Source organism: Desmodus rotundus, chromosome 12 (genome assembly GCF_022682495.2).
Source record: "Desmodus rotundus isolate HL8 chromosome 12, HLdesRot8A.1, whole genome shotgun sequence".
NCBI classification, from domain to species: domain Eukaryota; kingdom Metazoa; phylum Chordata; class Mammalia; order Chiroptera; family Phyllostomidae; genus Desmodus; species Desmodus rotundus.
Genome location: NC_071398.1, coordinates 332,305 through 350,007, shown reverse-complemented (window position 1 = coordinate 350,007; position 17,703 = coordinate 332,305). Strand labels below are relative to the sequence as shown.

Below are 17,703 nucleotides of genomic sequence, written 5' to 3'. Positions count from 1 at the left end.
TGTGGCGGGTGTCACTCCTGTGCACGGTCTCCAGGGGACCTGGAATGACGGCAGGGCACCGTCTGCACTCAGGACCACTGGAGGAAGAGGGGAAACGATGCACACCCGGGAGTGTTGCTTGTGACGGTCCCAGGGCGCCACCATCCCCGCCCCACCGCTGCCTTGCCCCTGAGGGTCTTTGAAAAACTGTTTTCTGTACCAACTCTTAGAACTGTCTGTTCAGAGCGGGCAAGTGCATAGGCTTTGCAGGGCCACGGGCCCCTGCCAACACGACACGCCCCGGAAAAGGAGTCCCGCCAGGTGCTTCAGGCCCAGCCCGTCTGCAATGCCGTCGATGCTCCGTCTGCATCTCCGGGGCGAAAGACGCCCTGGCTCCTGGCAGCAGCACCACCGCTGGCCACTCAGCGGCACGAGGGGGTGCGGACGCCCATGGGACGTGGCCCCCCACAGGCCAGGGGGAAGCTTTGGAGGATATTCTAGGCCAGATGAACATTTAAGGAGTTGGAACTTCTGTTAGTTTTTTTCCCCGTGAGCCAGGGGAATTTTAAATCCATGATTCCAAACGGGAAACTTAAGTAACAATCATTTCCAAGTCTAAGGAAATGGAAAAAGTAATTAAAAAATTCCCTGTTGAAAATTTTGGGATGTTTTTGGTTATTAGTATTTTCCAAAATGATTACATAAAATTAAAGCGAAGGGAAATTTATAAACCAAAAACAAAACTTCTTAAGGTTGTTGATTTTCAGAACCAGATTTCTGTCAAGGGACCCTGAGTCGCAGCCACCAGCAGTGGAGGGGTAGGCTGAGCGGTGACAGTGAGTGCCGGTGACGGGACCGTTCAAAATACTGTATTTGCATCTGAAACGAAGTGTAACTGTTTTACTTGTGAAAACAGGAGAAAATGAATATAAGTCCACATGCAGTGGACTTGGGGAATATAATTTACTATATATTCATTCTGTCTTTGTAAAAATCACGTATCAGAAGTGGATTAACTTTCACAAATAACTTATAGCTACCTAAATTAAAGAGCTGCAAAGCTACAACCAATTCTGTTTGCTTGAAAGTCACCATGAGAATGAAATTATGAAAACAAATCAGTGTTTCCAGACACCCAGCCCCACTGCTCCCCTACAAATGCCAGCCCCAGTCACACCTGGACTCTGGGGGAGGCGTCTAACACATGTCCACAGAGCATCACATCCAGCAAGTCTGCCTCCGAGTCTCTGGAGTCACCGGCGCTGCGGCGGGGAGCCTGCAGCTGCGGAGGCGGTTCAGGAGGAGCACCGTGAGGAGGGCCTGCACGCGGCACCGCCCGGTCTTGTGGGCACAACTGACTCTAACAAAACGAGGCATGAACACAGGACAGAACTACAAAAGTCCCAACAAAAAACCCTGTGGTCTTGCAAATGCATTATCCTACAAACTGTAAATAAGGAGAAGTCACGTTTATTTGACGGCATGTTTTAAAGCGAAAGCACGTCAGTGGGTCTTCCACATGTCCTACACACGCGGAAGAGAGGAATTTCCTAGGGAGGAGAAACCCTGCAGACTTGCCGGTGTTGCTTGTTATTCAAGTTCTAAAACAACAAGAATTTTCAGTATAATTTGGCCATATTTGGTTACACCTCATCTGCTAAGTATAACTACATTAATTAGCTCCAGGAAAGGAAAATCTCAAAGCAACCCTCCGGGGTGTCCAACCTGCGGCCCACGGGCCACATGCAGCCCAGGATGGCTGTGAATGTAGCCCAACACAAGATCATTTAAATGTTTAAAACATTTGAGATTTTTTTTTTGTGATTACATGTCGCGATGTACTTAATATGTGGCCCAAGGCAACTCCTCTTCTTCCAGTGTGGCTCAGAGACACCAAAAGGCTACACACCCCTGCAAGGGGATTCTAGGTCTAGCCCTTCTTCCCCCAAATGACTTTAAGAGATCAAACTATTTCCGAGGTCCGATGCTCAAGTGCAAACCTGCACCTTGCGGCCTCCACAGACACTTTCAGATAAAAGCTCGGTCCGGGTGGGCAGAGGGTGGCGGCCCCTCCCACACAGAACAGGCCGTCTGGGAAGGGACTAGCCTGCGCTGAGACACTCGTTTAGGAAACTGCAGGTTCGGCTGAGTCTGGTGGGTTCCCCTGTTTTTTCCTGTGCCCATAGGAACTCTGTGAATTTAAGATAGTAATTTATTCCTTAAATTCCTACTTAAACCTAGTTTTGGATCTAGAGGTCTCTTTTCCTTCTTTCTTTCTTTTTCTTTTTTTTTTTTTTTTAAGAGTAAAGCGGTATTTCCTAGAGTACCTGACAAGTTACTTTTGGCCTGAGGGAACACTTAGGTGCATGGCCGTGAAGCCCTCTGGCCAAGAACCACTGCCCACTGCCCTCGGGAAGTGGCACTGCAGAGCTGGCTGCCCCACTGCGAAGGAAGAGAACCGAGCTCTGCTTAAGACTGTGACACTTTTATAACAATGGGTTTCAGACCAGTTTCTGAAAAACCCTTTCTTCACTCTTTTGCTTGCGTTTCTACACTATGACAAGCTTTTAGCAATAACTACAGTTAAAGCTAACGAGAGGTAACAGAGGGTTGATACGGGACTATATCTTCGCTTCCTCCCCAGCCCATTTCCCCTCAAAATATTTAAATATTATCTCCACCTATCCATTTGCAATTCCTGTCATTTCCTTAAACACTGCCCACCACCACCTCCTGGGCCCGGCCGGCCAGCCGGCCGGGGTGGCGGGAGGGGAGGATGGGGGAGGAAAGGGCCCCCCTCCCCACCGGCGGCATCTAGCTCGCGTGCAGAGCTGAGCCGTGCTCCTTGTTCAGGATGATGTTCACGATCTCACCCTCGTGCTCCTTCATGTGCTCCAACAGGTTCTCTTTGCTCGTGGACTCGAAACCGCAGATGCAGCAGCAGAAGAGTAAGACGCAGTACTCCATGCCTGGAGGGGCCGTGCCAGAGCTCTTCTCCGAGCCACAGGAAGCAGGGCTTGCAGGGCTCTGTTCCCCACTCTCCACGGGAGCCTGGGGAGCTGGCTCGGAGGCCGGCGCCACACTGCCCGGACTGCCAGGGGGAGGACCAGCTCTTCCTTCTCTGCTGTTCAAGAGAGTCTTTCCAAGTGGCTTCCCTAGGACCCTAAAACGCCAAACAAAAGCACCAAACCTTGACCCGGTTAGAACACAGGCCTTGAACTTCCGCCTAGCAGCCGGGGTGGGTGGGACCGTACCTGCCGCTCTGAGAGATGGCATCGTTGATGGCCTTGTTCACCTGCTCGTAGTTGTAGTTCTGGTCGCTCGCGTGCTTCCACATGTGGGACTTCAGGGACGGGGGGTGGCTGCACACGTACCCGCACAGGGAGCACCTGCAGCAGGGAGGTCACAGGAGCCACATTACACCCCTCACAGTGACTCTGCCACGTCGCTACAGCCCTGCTCCCGGATGTCCCTGCCTCTAAGAGACATCATGACTTCAGAGGCTAAAATGTGCTGGAATGGATCTCCCAGAAACAACGAGGTACAGTATTTCATGTTATGAAAAATTTATAAAAACCAAGGCAAATATCTCAGATTACTTTACATATCAGTGTTTTGAAAGATTTCTAACACAGTAATATGCTAAATCTATGCTCTAAGTTATTTACACACAAAAAATACTCTATATCCCTCTATTTTTTAAGGAAACAAAACAGAACTCAGTAACTTTCAACAGGAGGTACGTGCTTATTTACAGAAGAGCAAACCGGTCCCGAGAAGCGTCTGTACAGGAGTCCGTAAACACAGCAGACGACAATCTCTGAGGAGCTTCCAGGTGAAGAAAGAGCTGCCCACCGTGGGCCCACTTGGGGGTCTGGGCTAAAGCCCTTCAGAACCAACGAGCTCCCTCAGGGCACCGGCACCCACATCCGTGTGGGCCACCGTCACGCCATCCCCACCATCAGTGCGTCAGTGACGAAGTCTGTGCGGCTGGCCCTCGAACGGGGGTGGGGAGTGCATGAGGGACGCGGACGCCGGCCCCGTCTGTGAGGACACATGCAGCTCAAACCCGCCTTGCTCACAGTTGGCTGTGGTGGACACGGGGCTCATTGTCTGCTGTCCACTCCGTGCATCCTGACAAACGCATGGTGTCCTGTGCCCACCGTGACGCTGTCATCCTGAATAATTCCCTGCCCTAAACATCCCTCTGGTCACCTGTTCATCCCTCCTTGCCCACCATTCCCCAAAGCAGAATCTGTCATAGGGGATTTTATTGCTTTTGAGTGTGAAGAATCTTGCTAAAATACTGAGTATTCAGCACCTGGATTACTGAAATTGCTACATTAATTTTATGAAACTGAAAAGGCACAAAGCTGACAGACATGTGCATCGTCCTCTATTCCAACTAGACTGCATGTCTACTGTCCTGGGACTCAAGCTTAACACTCACATTCTCTAACAAACTAAGTAACACTCTTCTTTTTCTTTAATCCTCACCTGGGGATGTTTTTCCATTGCGTTTGAGAGAGGGCTGGAGGGAGGGACAGGAGAGGCAGAGGCAGAGACACTGTACGGCAGCCTTCTCATATTCTTGTAGGTGCCCCAGCCAAGGACTGAACCTGCAACCCAGGTACATGCCCTGGCCGGGAGTCGAACCCATGACATTTCAGTCTATGGGACGATGCTTCCACCAACTGAGCCACATTGGCCCGGGCTAAACAGCACTCTTGGAACAAGCGTGTGAAAGCTTCTTAGTGCTCAGCCCATGTTCGAACGAGGGTATGAGTTTTTACCACGTTCTCGTCTCCCTTCATCACACAGCATTTCCACTCGGAGCGCGACCTGACCCCGACACACCACCCACCTGTAGGGCTTGTCGGAGCCGTGGGTCCGCCTGTGGTTCCGGACGCCCGCGTGCGTCGTGCTCGCGTAGTCGCACACGTCGCACCGGTACTGCTTCGGGGCCGAGGGCTTGCTCTCTAGACAAGGCATTTCAGAGTTTCAGTGCTCGCTCCCCTTAGAGTCGCACGGCAGCGTCGGCACTCCGTGTGACAAGTGCAGACACCGCCAGCACCAAGGCCTCAGTCAAGGCTTTCGCACTGTTTCATCACGCAAACCAGTCTGCACCGGGCATCGCAGCTCCTCCTACAGCTATGCTCAGCGGGTACAAACCCAACATCCCCGGCCTGCAGACACAGGTACACTGGGTTGGCTTCTGCACAGCCTTGTACAAAAGTCTAACACGAAGGACCTGATGCCGGCTGTTCTGCCACTAGTAGCAGCTGAATTACCCAGAGAGCCGCTGTTAATGTGAAAGGTGTTAGTCTAATCAATGTTGGATACAATGTCTCAAGGAAAGTGATTTGCCAACAAGGTGTAACTTAGTATCAGAATCCAATGTTACAACATATGGCCACAAAGCATATATAACAGGCTGAATACTAACAGCCTTCTTCAGCCTGTGGATTTCCTCTGTCTATAGCTGTCAATTGTCACCTGCCCATCCACCTGCTGCTAAGGCCCAAGCTCTGCACTGATAGCCAGCACCCTGACAGGCCACGAGGACAGAAGTCACAGCTGACATGAACGTGCAGCTCTCTGAGCCACAGGCCACAGCTCCTGGGCCTGGGGAAGCCTGGGAAGGCGGGCTCAGCGGTGAGAGCACCCAGTGGTGAGGCTGCTCCTGGAGACACCCAGCCCTTCATTCAGCCTGTGGGCACCACACCCACCCTGCCCACAGCCTGCTGCCAGCAGGACGCTGACAGAGCAGAGCGGGAGCAAGCTTGGGGACAGCACGAGATGGCTCGAGGTGACGTGTGGGTAGAGGGACAGCCCACACAGGAATCAGTTTACATTTAAGCTCTCTAAAATGGAAAGCCTCTTTTGCTAGAAACCACTTTTGCCAGGCACAATAAAATGTCCTAATTTCCTGGTATAAATCTGTTACAATAATATACACACTAATCACGATTATGATCTAAGTATCTCTATTAATTGGTAGATTAAAAATGTGCACTTTGTTGTAAGTGGCACTGTTCCAACACAGTTTAAAAAAGAATCCCTGAGAAGGGAGAGGACAGGCCGGCCCGTGGTTCCAGGTGAGAAGTGCTGGGACGGATCGTGGAGGATGAGAACTGTGTGCAGCACCAGCTGGGGGGAGCAGGGCTGCGCTGCCCCTGGCAGCTTTTCCTGGGGGAGGAACTGGGTTTCAACTCAAGACCCTGGGCTTCGTCCTGGCTGCCACTTTTCACCTGGTGATCAGGAGCAAATGAAGTCCCCTCTGGGGGACTTGGTTTTCTCCCCTACAACACCGAACTCTCAGAGCATCCCGGTGCAGTTCAGCACACCCAGGGGCACTGAGTTCTCCCTCCATCACCTCTGCAGTTTCCTGATTTCCACAGGAAGTCCTTTGGAGTGTCACTAGCTGTGGATTCTCTTCGGGCAGGGACCTGTGTTACAGTGCTTGGCCAATTGCAGGTTTGCAATAAAGCACAATTTATTGAAATCCCACAAGGAGACACAGGGAAGTGCTGGGCCCATGACCCTGTTGGAGCCCCCGTGGACTTGGTCACTGGGATGGGTCCCTCAATGGCATTGACGCGGTCCCTGTACCCAAGCACCCGGAACCGAGACCCAGCTCAGGATGGTGCTCCCTGCCTTGGGCATAACTGTGTCCCAAGTACACGGCCCTGCACCTGGGAGCTGACAACATGCCCTGAGGCACCTGTGCCATCGTAAGGGGAAGAGACTGGGACCATAGGGCCACACGTCTCCCCTCTTCTTCAATGAGATTACTGAACAGTTAAAAGAGTTTTAGTAAACACGAATAATTTTTCCCTTCTTTGTGAGCTGAACACATGTTCTCGAGCCTGACGATCTGGTTCTGAAAGGTCTAATGCTGAACGAATGAGGTGCCAGTGCAGGTGCCAGAGCGCAGGCGGCGGCGGTCATCTGACCTGCCCACTGTGGCAGCAGGAGCGGCTGAGGAGAGGCTGGGGAGCCCCACTCAGGCCCAGGAGGCTGCAAAGTGGACACGGGGGAGACACTAACGCAATGGAGCTCGTTACGGAATAAAGCACTGGTTCCTTTAATTCTGAGCTCATGTTAACCTTTTTATTGGAACTGTTAACAACCCCCTTGGACACGTTAGGCAATTCCTTCTGAAGACAGTGCAGAGAAGACCCATTCCAGCCGTGTTCCGCACGAGGACACAGAGGAAAGCTGGTCTCCCTGGTGCTGCCGACGTGGGGTTGAATGTGTGTGACCACATGTGTGCCACCCTCCACCGCACTTGCCCTTGCCCTTGAAAAGACACACTGAACCACAACAGCAAGGGCCAGAGGCTGCCGGGGGGCGGCACGCAGCGACAGCCCCACCCCGCAGGTCCCGGTGACCTAGATTTCAGGCCCACGCGGCACCGCTGAGCAGGACTGACATTTTCCTGTCGTTAGGGAGCCACGGTCCAAAGACACCGAAGGCTCTGACGCCGCCTTTCCAGGGATGGGGAGGCACAAGGGTTACAGCGAGAGGGGCCCTGTCTCAGTGCGGCCGCCTCTCGCAGAGGCGTCTGGGAGACGTTTGTGGGGACAACGTCTGCCTGACAGGGGAGTCTGGTGTCCCCGTGGTGTCGACCAGCTCTTTCAGAAACGTTTTGGAGCTAGTTATGTTTTCTGGGGTGTCATGTAATGCACACCCCAGTAAAACAGTTTATTCTGCAGCGTTTCTGACTTCAATTCCCAGGCAATCTGAAAGGGAGTCACCCCAGCAGGTTTTGTTTCCCATCAGCACCAGGCAGCACCGCGCTTGGGACCCGGGGAGGCGGAGCTTGGCAGCTTCACCCCGGTTCTCCCGGTGCAGCGCTGCCTGTTCACGGGGCTGTAACGCAGCCTTTAGATTCTAATATTCCTCTCAGCAGGAACTTGGTCAATGGGCGCCTAACTCGCACAAGAAAAGATCTTGTGCTGTTTTTTCAAAGAGTACAGACGACACCTGGCAGTCCAACCTGGTTAAGGCATAATCACAGCTGGGGCCTCAGCCAGAGGTGGAGGCGGGGGCCTGCCATTGGTGGGCTGCTCTGGCAGGTCAGCTGGCTGGGGGAGAGAGGCACTGTTTCTACGCTGCAGCTTCCCTGGCTTTCTGGCATGCCATTCAGGGCTTTACACTGCATTTAGCTCTTACAGGACAGCAGAGATGCCAACGTCGCATCTCACCCTGAGCACTTCCCACGGCACTCGGGGCGTCCCCGGGAGCAGAGAGGTCAGACTCGTCACACCCACAGGACAGGACAGAGGAGCACTGACACAGCCTTCACCCTGAGAACCACCCGCAGGACAGACGGCTCGGGGCGTCTTCACCAGGGCGCGAGTTGCGGCAGCCTGGGGGACTCGCACACGTACCTTCCTGCGTGCACTTCGCCTCGGCTGCGTCCCTGGGGAGCCTTGGTTCGGGGGAAGCCACTGTGGACAAGGCGTCTGGGAGGCTGTGCCGCTCTCTCTCATGGCTCCTCAGCTGACTCTAGAAATTGAGAGACGTTAACAGGCAGTTTTCAACGGGCACACTGCAGTCACGGGGGCCGTGGAAGGTGCGATTGCTCTCATGGCCTGGAACCTGGAACGCGTCACCAACGTCTCTAAAGTGAGCATGCTGACAGACCAGCTGACGCAGCTGACAGTCATGGGAAGTCGTGTGCACGCTCACCGCCACCCAGAGGCCCAGAACCACAGCCCGCCAGCCAGCTGCTGCCAGCCTCCGCAAGGGCACCCTGTTCCTCTGGTCGCCCCAGGCCCTCCCGGGACTGGCCCCTGTGTTCAGAGGCCCAAGGCCACACCAGGTATCAGGAGGCAGCTCGAGTGGAGCAGAAGCCCCTCCAAGGCCTTTTTACCCGACTGCCATTTTACTGCCAACCAGACCCCAACTCCCGGTAACCCGGCAGAAAAAGGGCGCATGCCCCTGTCCCAGTTAGCCCCTTAGGAGAATGAAAAAAATGTTTTTCAATCAACTGGCACATTGAAGAAAAGTAGTTGTAAACCAACGAACACACGTTTCCTTTACAAACACAGCACTTCCTGCTGGTTGTGGGTTTCAAGGCCGAACACAGGGTCAAGGTCACACAGGGAGTGTGACCCCTGCACACACTTAACTGCCCACACAGCGACCACGAGCTCTCGGTCCCCCTCACTGTTTCTCAGCCCGTTTCTCCTTCAGCAGGGAAGTGAGTCACAGTGGGTCACCTGCATGGCAGCTGCAGGGAATGACCTGCACTCTGGGGCCTTGGTGAGGAAAGACTGGTCTTTTTGGTGTTGCTGACATGGGGTTGAATGTGTGACCACGTGTGTGTACCTGTGCCACCCTCCACCACACTTCCCCTTGCCCTTGAAAAGACACCCTGAACCACAACAGCAGCAAGCAGAGGCTGCCAGGCAGGTGGCTGGCAGGGAGAGTCCTGCCCCTCGGGTCCTGGTGACCCAGACCTCAAGCCCAACAGTGGCACTCACTGGCCACTGGGGCCAGCTCCCAACCCTTCCCAGGCCCGTTTCCTCACCCAGGCCTCACGGGCAGACTACACCTGCCAAGCCCATCCCTGCTTGGAGGCCCTGAGGCTCCCGGGCGAGCTGGGAGCCCTGCGTACCTTGTAGTGGAAGGCCTCCGCACAGCGCCTGCACGGGTACAGCCGGGCCTTGCAGTGGTGGACCGTGTGGCTCTCCAGCTCTTTGCTGCTGTCTGCCACGTGCTCGCAGATGGGACACTGGTAGGGCTGCCTCTGCCGGTGGACCCGCAGGTGCTGCTTGATGTAGCCCTTGTTCCCGCTCGCATAGTGGCAGAGGCGGCAGCGGTAGGGCCGCTCGGCGTTCGGGATGTACTCCACCACGCCACCGCCCGAGAGGGTGGCCTCGCCGCCAGGCTGGCACTGCGCATTGTCCTGCAGCTCCTTCAAGATGTCCTCGTCCGAAGCATTCTGGTCCGTCCTCTCCCTCAACTTCTCGATGACAGTGAGTAAGGACACACTAATGCCTGTCTTCACCTGCCCGTCAGACAGTTCCTGCCTGCCCTCTGGGAGTGCCACCAAGGGGCAGCTGCTTTGGTTAAAACTAGTTAATCCGTTCGCAGAGTTTTTAAGTGGTGACATCATTTTGGAATACGCGGCCAATGTGCCATCTGCCTGCCTCTGCCCAGTATCTGGGTCTAACAGGGCTCCGTTCCCGTGGGGCCCAAGGCTGGCTCTCGTGAGCTCAGCAGCCCGGACGGGCATTGTGACCAGGGCCTCTGCCGCCAGCGAGTGCAATCGGAGGGACTCGGAGTCTGTCCTCCGCCGGCCCGGTGGGGCATTCTCATCAGGGGCCAGGCCCTGATGGAGGAACTCGCTCTCCTTCTTCTCTGTGCTGCTCCAGCCTATGATCAGCCCCCCGAGGTTGACAGTACACTGGTCAGCTCGGTATACTTCCCCTCTCCCTTCGTGCCCCGTCTGGGCTTCTGCCGGGGGCGGGCTGTCCCCCTCTTCCATCACAGCGCTCACGAGGAAAGGCTGCTGGGACGCAGGCTCCTCGGCACTTGGCAGGCGCTCCACTATCACGTTCACGTGGCCCTCTTTATTGGGGCTCCTGCTGATGATCTTCTGCGCCGACGAGAGGAGGCTGTCGGCCATCAGACTCTCCTCTGCGTCGGAAACCACCTCGAGCACGTCCTCCTCGTTAGCGTCCAGGGTCACCGCCGGGCCCAGGCCAACGCCCCCCTCCACACCCGGCTCGAGAGCAGACGGGGAAGACAGCGGTTCTGAGCTGCAAATCTGCACCTGCACCGACGGCCCGTTGTGGATGCTCAGCTCATTCTCTCCGATGGCGATGACCACAGCGTCCACCCCGCCAGGAGCAGCAGCCACCGAAGAATCCAGCAAACCCAGGGGCTCGCTCTCGTTTTCAAATATTGGGTAGGAGCAGTCAACCTCCCCGGCGTGTTTCCAAGCGTGCGTCTTCAACATTCTCTGCTGCCCGCACGTGTAGCTGCAGAACAAGCACCGGTACACACCATACTGTTCGTAGGCGTACCACTTCCTCCTCCCCACGTCTGCCGTGGGCGTGGCGGGGGCGGCGCTCGTCTGTGAGCCACTCACACCCATAGGGAGGTCCGGAGTGGCCCTGCTCTTCCTCTCTGTGGGTCTTGGACACAGGGCATTTGGGGGGCTCGCACACAGCTGGGCTCTGGGCTGACCATGACCGTTGGCATCGTTCTCGTGGTCATTGGCCACGTGGGCTTCCAGCTCCTCTTGGCTTTTAGACGTGACGCGGCACTCAGAGCACATCAGTACCACCTCGTGCTCCTGACCGTGCTGCTGGATGTGGTCTTTCAACACAGGGAAGGACGGGGACAGGAACTGGCAGAGGCTGCACTGGTAAGACATCCCCTTCCCATCACTCTGGGCGGGAGAGTCGCGGCTCACAGGCATTTGGGGCAGCGCGGCCCTTCTCGCCGCAGCAGCGGCAAGAGGTTGGGCCGCCTTAGCTGGAATCTCACAGAGTTCTGGGGGTTCGGGGGAGCACGTCCCAGCAGTTGAACGTGAGCGTTTCTTCCCAATTAAAAGACATTTTTGTGACTTTTCATGTTCCACTATCTTGCTTAACTTCTGGATAACATGGATTAACGGGTCTGTTTTAGCTGTGCTCTGTTCCACGAGTTCCAGGGATGAGCTGATGACAGTTTCGGCCGTCAACACAGCTTCCTGCTCCCCAACGTCCGGCACCAGCATGGTGACACTGCTGCTCTCTTCCATATCTAGAAAGGGTAACAGACAACAGAGAGATGCCAAGTCACAGGACAGTCACAGGTGTGCAGTTCAGGAAACCGAGCGAGTCTCAGGTATGAGCCGACCCAAGTCTCTTCCACAGGGAGCCCTGTGCTAACGCGCTGCTGTCCCCGCAGAGGTAAACAGCTCAGAACTCCTCTTTGGGACGCTAGCTCCCATCAGGACTGAGGAGGGAGTGCGCTCCAACTCTCATTCCCTTCTCTGGAAAAGCCTTTCACCATCTGCACCTCCTTTTTTCTTCACTCACCCCCCCCCAGCACATCTAGCTGGACCCAGTAAGTACCCCCTCTTCCACACAACTGACTGAGCGAACACAGCCACTCCCAGGGCACCATGAAATAGCACTTCTTATACCAAGTAGAATTCCAGTTTTTTACTAAAGCCATAAATTTCTGTTTTTTTCTCTGAGAAGGACTGTGAATGGGTAGTAATTAACTTACCGAAAGGGCACAGTGGACTCTGCGCAGTACTGTGCACACAAAACTAAATAAAAGCCACGATGTGGTTCCTTCTTTTACTTCCTCTATCTTCCTGAGGATAAACCGCAACTGCACTGTGGGTTTCTCCAGAGGTCACATTAGTGGTCAGCTATCACTCACACACGACTTTCCCCCCGAAAGGGAGAGGCATCAAAGACAGAAACCACCGACATGCGCTTCAGACCCACACGCACGGGCCCGTGGAACGTGGCGTGCCAGGGCCACCAGTCACTCCACAGAACACACTTATAGTCTCTTTCAGCCTAAATCTCAAACACTGTTTCCTGACATAACTTTCACTTCCAACATTCCCTTCGGCTTAAAGTGAGATTAGCTGGTTGACTTGGACCACATTTTTTAAGTGTTGGCTTTTTTCAGCAACAAGTTTTGTTTTCCATATTTTAGGTGCATTCTGGAATCTGACAACATTCAATGCATGCCAGAATTTTTAGTGGCACTAGCTGACACCAAAGACCATCCTATTCTTAACCCCCAGTCACAGGGTTTGAATTCTTCTTTCAGGAGGTGGTGACCCATGGCCCCTGCTACAGAGCCCCTGCGGCTCTGAAACATCCGCAGGCTTGCCCGTGCCCACTCACACAGCCAGGGCTTCGCCTTGTTTCCGCTCTTGCAGGAGCACTAGCCTCCGTGTCTGGGTCCGTCCACGTCAGGCAAAGATGCAAACGGTTTCCTCCGGACTCTCCAGCCCCACCACTTCCCCTCCCCCTCCCCACCCGACTGCACTCACAGTGGGGGACGCATTCGGCCTGGACAACAGGCTGTGGCCCTGGGGCCACTCTCTTCCTTAAACCACTTGGGGGAATCACTTCTCAAAAGAGGACAGACTTCCCAGGGCAAGGTCACAGCTCCAGGCGCAGAGTCTCCCTCTGCACCACCACAAGGCCGATAAACCGCATCTGAGGACCACCTGTGTTCCTTACATCCTTCTGCACACCCCCCTTCAGCCACTAAAGAGGGCCCAGTGTGAGAACAAACCTGTTTCTCTAGATAAACCCTTTGTGACTTTCTTCGGCACCTGCCCGCCTGCGGGGCCCACAGTGTCAGGCCAAGGGGAGCTGCGGCCTTCACATGACTGCTCAGTCCCCTTCGGGGCCTGCACTCAGGGCTGTTTGCTTCGGTTCAGTTGTCAACTGCAGTTAGGGGAGTGGGAGTTAACGACAGGAACGCCAGAACATTCCATTTCTTGCATAAGACTTGGTGCTCTACTGCAGATCTCACGCCTCCTTCCCGAGAAACAAGAGTTCCGCAAGCTGACAGCCTGGGGGTCACTCTGCACACCCCCAGGCTACAAGGGAGCCACAGGCCGTCCCTCTTCACTCCATGATGGGACAGAGGGCAGTGGCGCGAGCCCACTGCTCCCTGCAGTTAGTTCAGCAAACACCTTAAGGAGGTGAAAGGAGGAGGAGCAGTTATCTTGCCTCAAGAAAAACACAGGAAACAACCCCCGACGAGACCCTCCTGGTGAAAGCCGTGTGCTCAGGGAACCCGGCAGCAGATGCCCAGCTCCCCGGGCCCCCGCGTGTCTCCCCATGGGGGCGGCACACATGGGGCGAGTGTGGGAGCGGCAGCTCCGAGGCAGACGCGACACCGTGAGAAACACCCGAGAACACCGAAGAATCCGGCGTGGGCGCACAAGCAACAACCGACGCCAAGTCAGGTCTCCTGAAAATGACGTCCCTGGTGAACAGGCTCGCCGGCTCGGAACAAACTCTGCAGAGGGAGGGCTGAGCGGGCCTAAGGCCAACTCTTCCGACGTTCACAGACAGCTCACTCAGGCCACGAGTGTGCACGGACACGTGGGGCTTGCGTCAGGTGAAGCGAAGCGCACTTGAGTAACGAGAGAGGAGAATAACGACGACAGACACGGCCCCAGTCCAGCGGCTGAGCAACAACGGCAGCGCGGATTATGATAACCTGCATTCAACGCAGGGGCTCCCAGAGACCCACAGGAAAGCAACCGGGGAGAACTCGCCGTGGGGGGGCAGGGGGCAGGTGGAGAGGGGATGAAGGGAGACCAGCAGATCGTGTGATTGGAGTGTCAGCACTATTCTACTCGTGTAAATGCTTGCTTACAGTTTAAAATAAAAAGTCACAGAAAAAAAATTGTTATGTGCAAGGCACCAAGCAAAGTACCAGGAAGAATGGAGAGATTTTAAATTTATAGTACTCATAGTTCAAAAATGAGCTGAGTGAATAAGACAAACCTATTTTGAAGTTTAAGAGAAACAATGCAACAGCACACGAGGCAAAACGTCAGAGGACCACACAGTTAGTTCGTGGTCAAACCCTACCAGAGACCACAGAGCTCTCCTGGTCTGGAAAGGTGAGCAAGGCTTCCTGAAGACTCGAGGCAGATGCTGTGTCCCACACGGTGTCACCCATTGGCCCCACCAGGCCATCTGTCCCAGGAAGGCACACACCACTAGGACCCCACTCTCTGGTTTCTGGGGGAAGGGTGACCACAGGGAGCCATGACAGGAGCTCAGGGGCAGTGGAGGGACATCAAGATGCTTGTTTCCCAGCCTCCTCCCTCCAGCTCACCCTGACCTGGCTGTGCTCCTCCGGGCAGGATGCTCTACAGGAGGCCCCTGGTTCTGGCCCCTCACCCTTTTCCTGATCTGCTCCAGATAACCGTGCTATCCCCCTGGTTCGCCTGCCCCAGTCCCACACCTGGGCTCTGAGCATCTTTGTAAAATGCATCTTCGATCACCTAACTTAGAGGGAGGGGCCATCTGCCTTCTTTGGACTCTGTTGACACAAGGGTGAGACTGCCAGGCAGAGCAGCCACAGCGCCCCCTTTCCGGAAGGGGAGCAGGCATGCCATCTAGGGGCTGGTGGAAAGGCCAACGTGGCTGAAGGGGAACCGGGGTTTCCTGTCTACAGCCTTCACACATGAGAACGTTAGACCAGATGCACCAAACTGTTACAGCTGCAGCCCAGACCAGAAAAGTTCTACCCCTTCCCACTGAGCCTCAGCTCTCTCCCAGACGAGAGCAGTCCACAGGAAAAGTTTACAGTGAACATCTTTTGCCATAAAAGAGCCAAATTAACTCAGCTGTCTCTATTTCCTCGTACTTTGCTATGTGGTTTATTTATATATCTAACTCGTTTCTTTCGGGAATAGCAGTCAGTCCGGTAATCAAAGTGACAGTGAGCTGGACAACTCACAGGGGCCTTGCAGGGGCTGGAGGAGGAGGGCCTTGCTGCCCCGTACAAAGACCGTTCAGTGAATCATAAAGAAGCTGTACTTTCAGACTAAGGATTTGCTCTCTTCCAACTCGGAAAATCTGCTATAGAAGCAATGGCCAACTCCCCACTCTTCTGATTATTGTAGCCTCCTCTCCCACGGGAGCCCCCTCCGGCGGCACGACCTCTGACAAGTCGCCGGTTCTGTGGGTTTCAGCTTCCTCGGACATAAAACAGAAGGGCGGTGCTGGACGAACGTGTGTGTCCCCGAACTCTAAACTACCTGTGCGAAATCACCCTGAAACTGCCCACACAGCCTTACTGATGTCAACTATAATTTAAGTGATTAACATCTTTTTAGCTTAATTGTTAATTGCCACCAAGAAAAAACTGAGTATAAATACCACAAGTACATGAATTTCACGGTGTGACATTTCCTAGCCGGCATCCAGCTGCAGTAATGTTCTGGTTTGGCAGCTACAAGGAGCACATGAGTGTAACTGATGTGGAACAATGTTCAGGTCTAACCTTGTTGGGCAGCTATGACGAGCCACGCCCGGGGCTGGGGACTGTGACCTGGCCGAAGCTCCCGGGAGGCCTGGCAACAGTGACCTCCTCTCTGCACACCAGGAGTGCGAGGCTCTCGGACGGGAGGGAACACACGGTTCAGGAACTGGAATCCAGGGTGTGCAACCCCAGTGCACAAGGACAAACCCACCCTTCCTCAGCATCTCCTACGTGTCTGTGAGGTCCGAAGCGTGTAAAGCAGCGATACTGAAAGAGTGGCAGCCCCTCGAGCTGGGCGGTGTGAGCCACGCAAGGGTGTCTGCTCCTGGGGGCTGCAGACAAGGAAACACTTGGTGCCCGTCTCAGTGACCTACCCAGGGTTCCATGCCTCTTAGGGGCAGAGCCAATGCTTTTCTAGTCAGTTCCTGAAATTAATAGTCCCTTGAGTCAATCTGCAAAGTCCAGCTGTGGCCAAGAACAAAAGTGTGTAGTAATCAAACATTTCTCTTACTTGGTGAAACAAAGTAATAATTTGGGGGGCAGTGAAACCCAATTAGGTGATGCAAATTTACATTACTTGTCCCCTAAGTAAACTTCAGGATTCTATACAAGTTAGAAGAAAAATAGCTCTGGAAACTTCTCCAATAATTGTGCATTTTACGCTTTAGCTCAGAATTTACCTACCTGCTCAGAACACGACTTTCTACAGCTCTTTCAACCCTAATTGAACACACAGTTGTGGGGGCATCCAGCCTGCAGCCTCGCGGCCACACGTGCCCACACGTGGCCCAGGACGGCTCTGAATGCAGCCCAACACAACATCATAAGTTTACTTAAAACATTAATAAGATTTATTTTTTTGTGATTACGTGTCACCACGTATTTAATGTGTGGCCCAAAACAACTCTTCTTCCAGTGTGGCCCGGAGACGCCACAAGGCTGGACCCCCTGGCTTAAAGGGCGATTCTGTGAACTTCAGACAGCGCCGGGCGGCCTCCAAGGCCAAGACGCGGGGGGCGACCCGCATCCCCTGGGCGCAAGGCCAACCTCGGCCACACAGCGCCTGACTCCCGGCCGTTCTCCTCGCTGGAAAGACTCTAAACGATCAAAGGGTACGCATTCGTTTCCCCGGGGCGCGACGTTACGGTTACGCTCGCTGCCAGGGCAGAAAGGTCTCGCTCTTTCCCTGGAGTTAAGGCGACACAAGGCGAAGGCCCGAAGGGTCGCGCTCGCTCCGAAACCACGGACGCACGCCCCAAGCCCAACTGCCGCGTGGAGGGGCTCCGGCCGAGGCGGCCGGCCTGTCACTCATCCGCGCTGGGCGCCAGGTACCGGGCGCCGGCGTCTCACGAGGAGGGCGCTCTCCCCACGATCGGCAGCTCCGGGCCCGGAGCGGCTGGGCAGCCGCTCCCCGGCTGTCCCGCACCTTCCGTACTGACGACCGGGCGGCGGGGACAGAGTGCGGCTGCCGGCAGCCCCGGGCCTCGCCGCGGGCTCACACGGGCTGCAGGGGGCGGCGCACATGGCCGGCGGCGGCGCCCGCAGCGGCGAGGAGCGGCCCCAGGGCGCCGTACCTGCGGTCGGGCGGCGGCGGCTGCTGCTCCGCGGGCCTCCTGGGGCCGGCCGGGCGCCCCTGTGCTCTCGCCCTCGTCCTCTCCCTCCGCGCTGCCGGCTCCGCGCCTCCTTTTCCACGCTTTTGGGCTCCTCACCGGAGCTCCAAGATGGCGGTGCGGG

At 55.2% G+C, this 17,703-nt stretch overlaps 1 protein-coding gene across 1 annotated transcript; it reads right to left on the bottom strand.

Moving 5' to 3' along the window:
* Positions 1-1,978: 1,978 nt before the first annotated feature.
* Positions 1,979-17,703, bottom strand: ZNF507 (zinc finger protein 507). Its single transcript, XM_053915525.1, has 6 exons — positions 17,544-17,703; positions 9,608-11,745; positions 8,376-8,493; positions 4,844-4,958; positions 3,234-3,368; positions 1,979-3,142 (listed from the first exon to the last, which is right to left on the bottom strand). The coding sequence occupies exons 2-6, from the start codon at positions 11,741-11,743 to the stop codon at positions 2,794-2,796; spliced, it is 2,853 nt and encodes a 950-aa protein (XP_053771500.1). The 5' UTR covers positions 11,744-11,745; positions 17,544-17,703; the 3' UTR covers positions 1,979-2,793.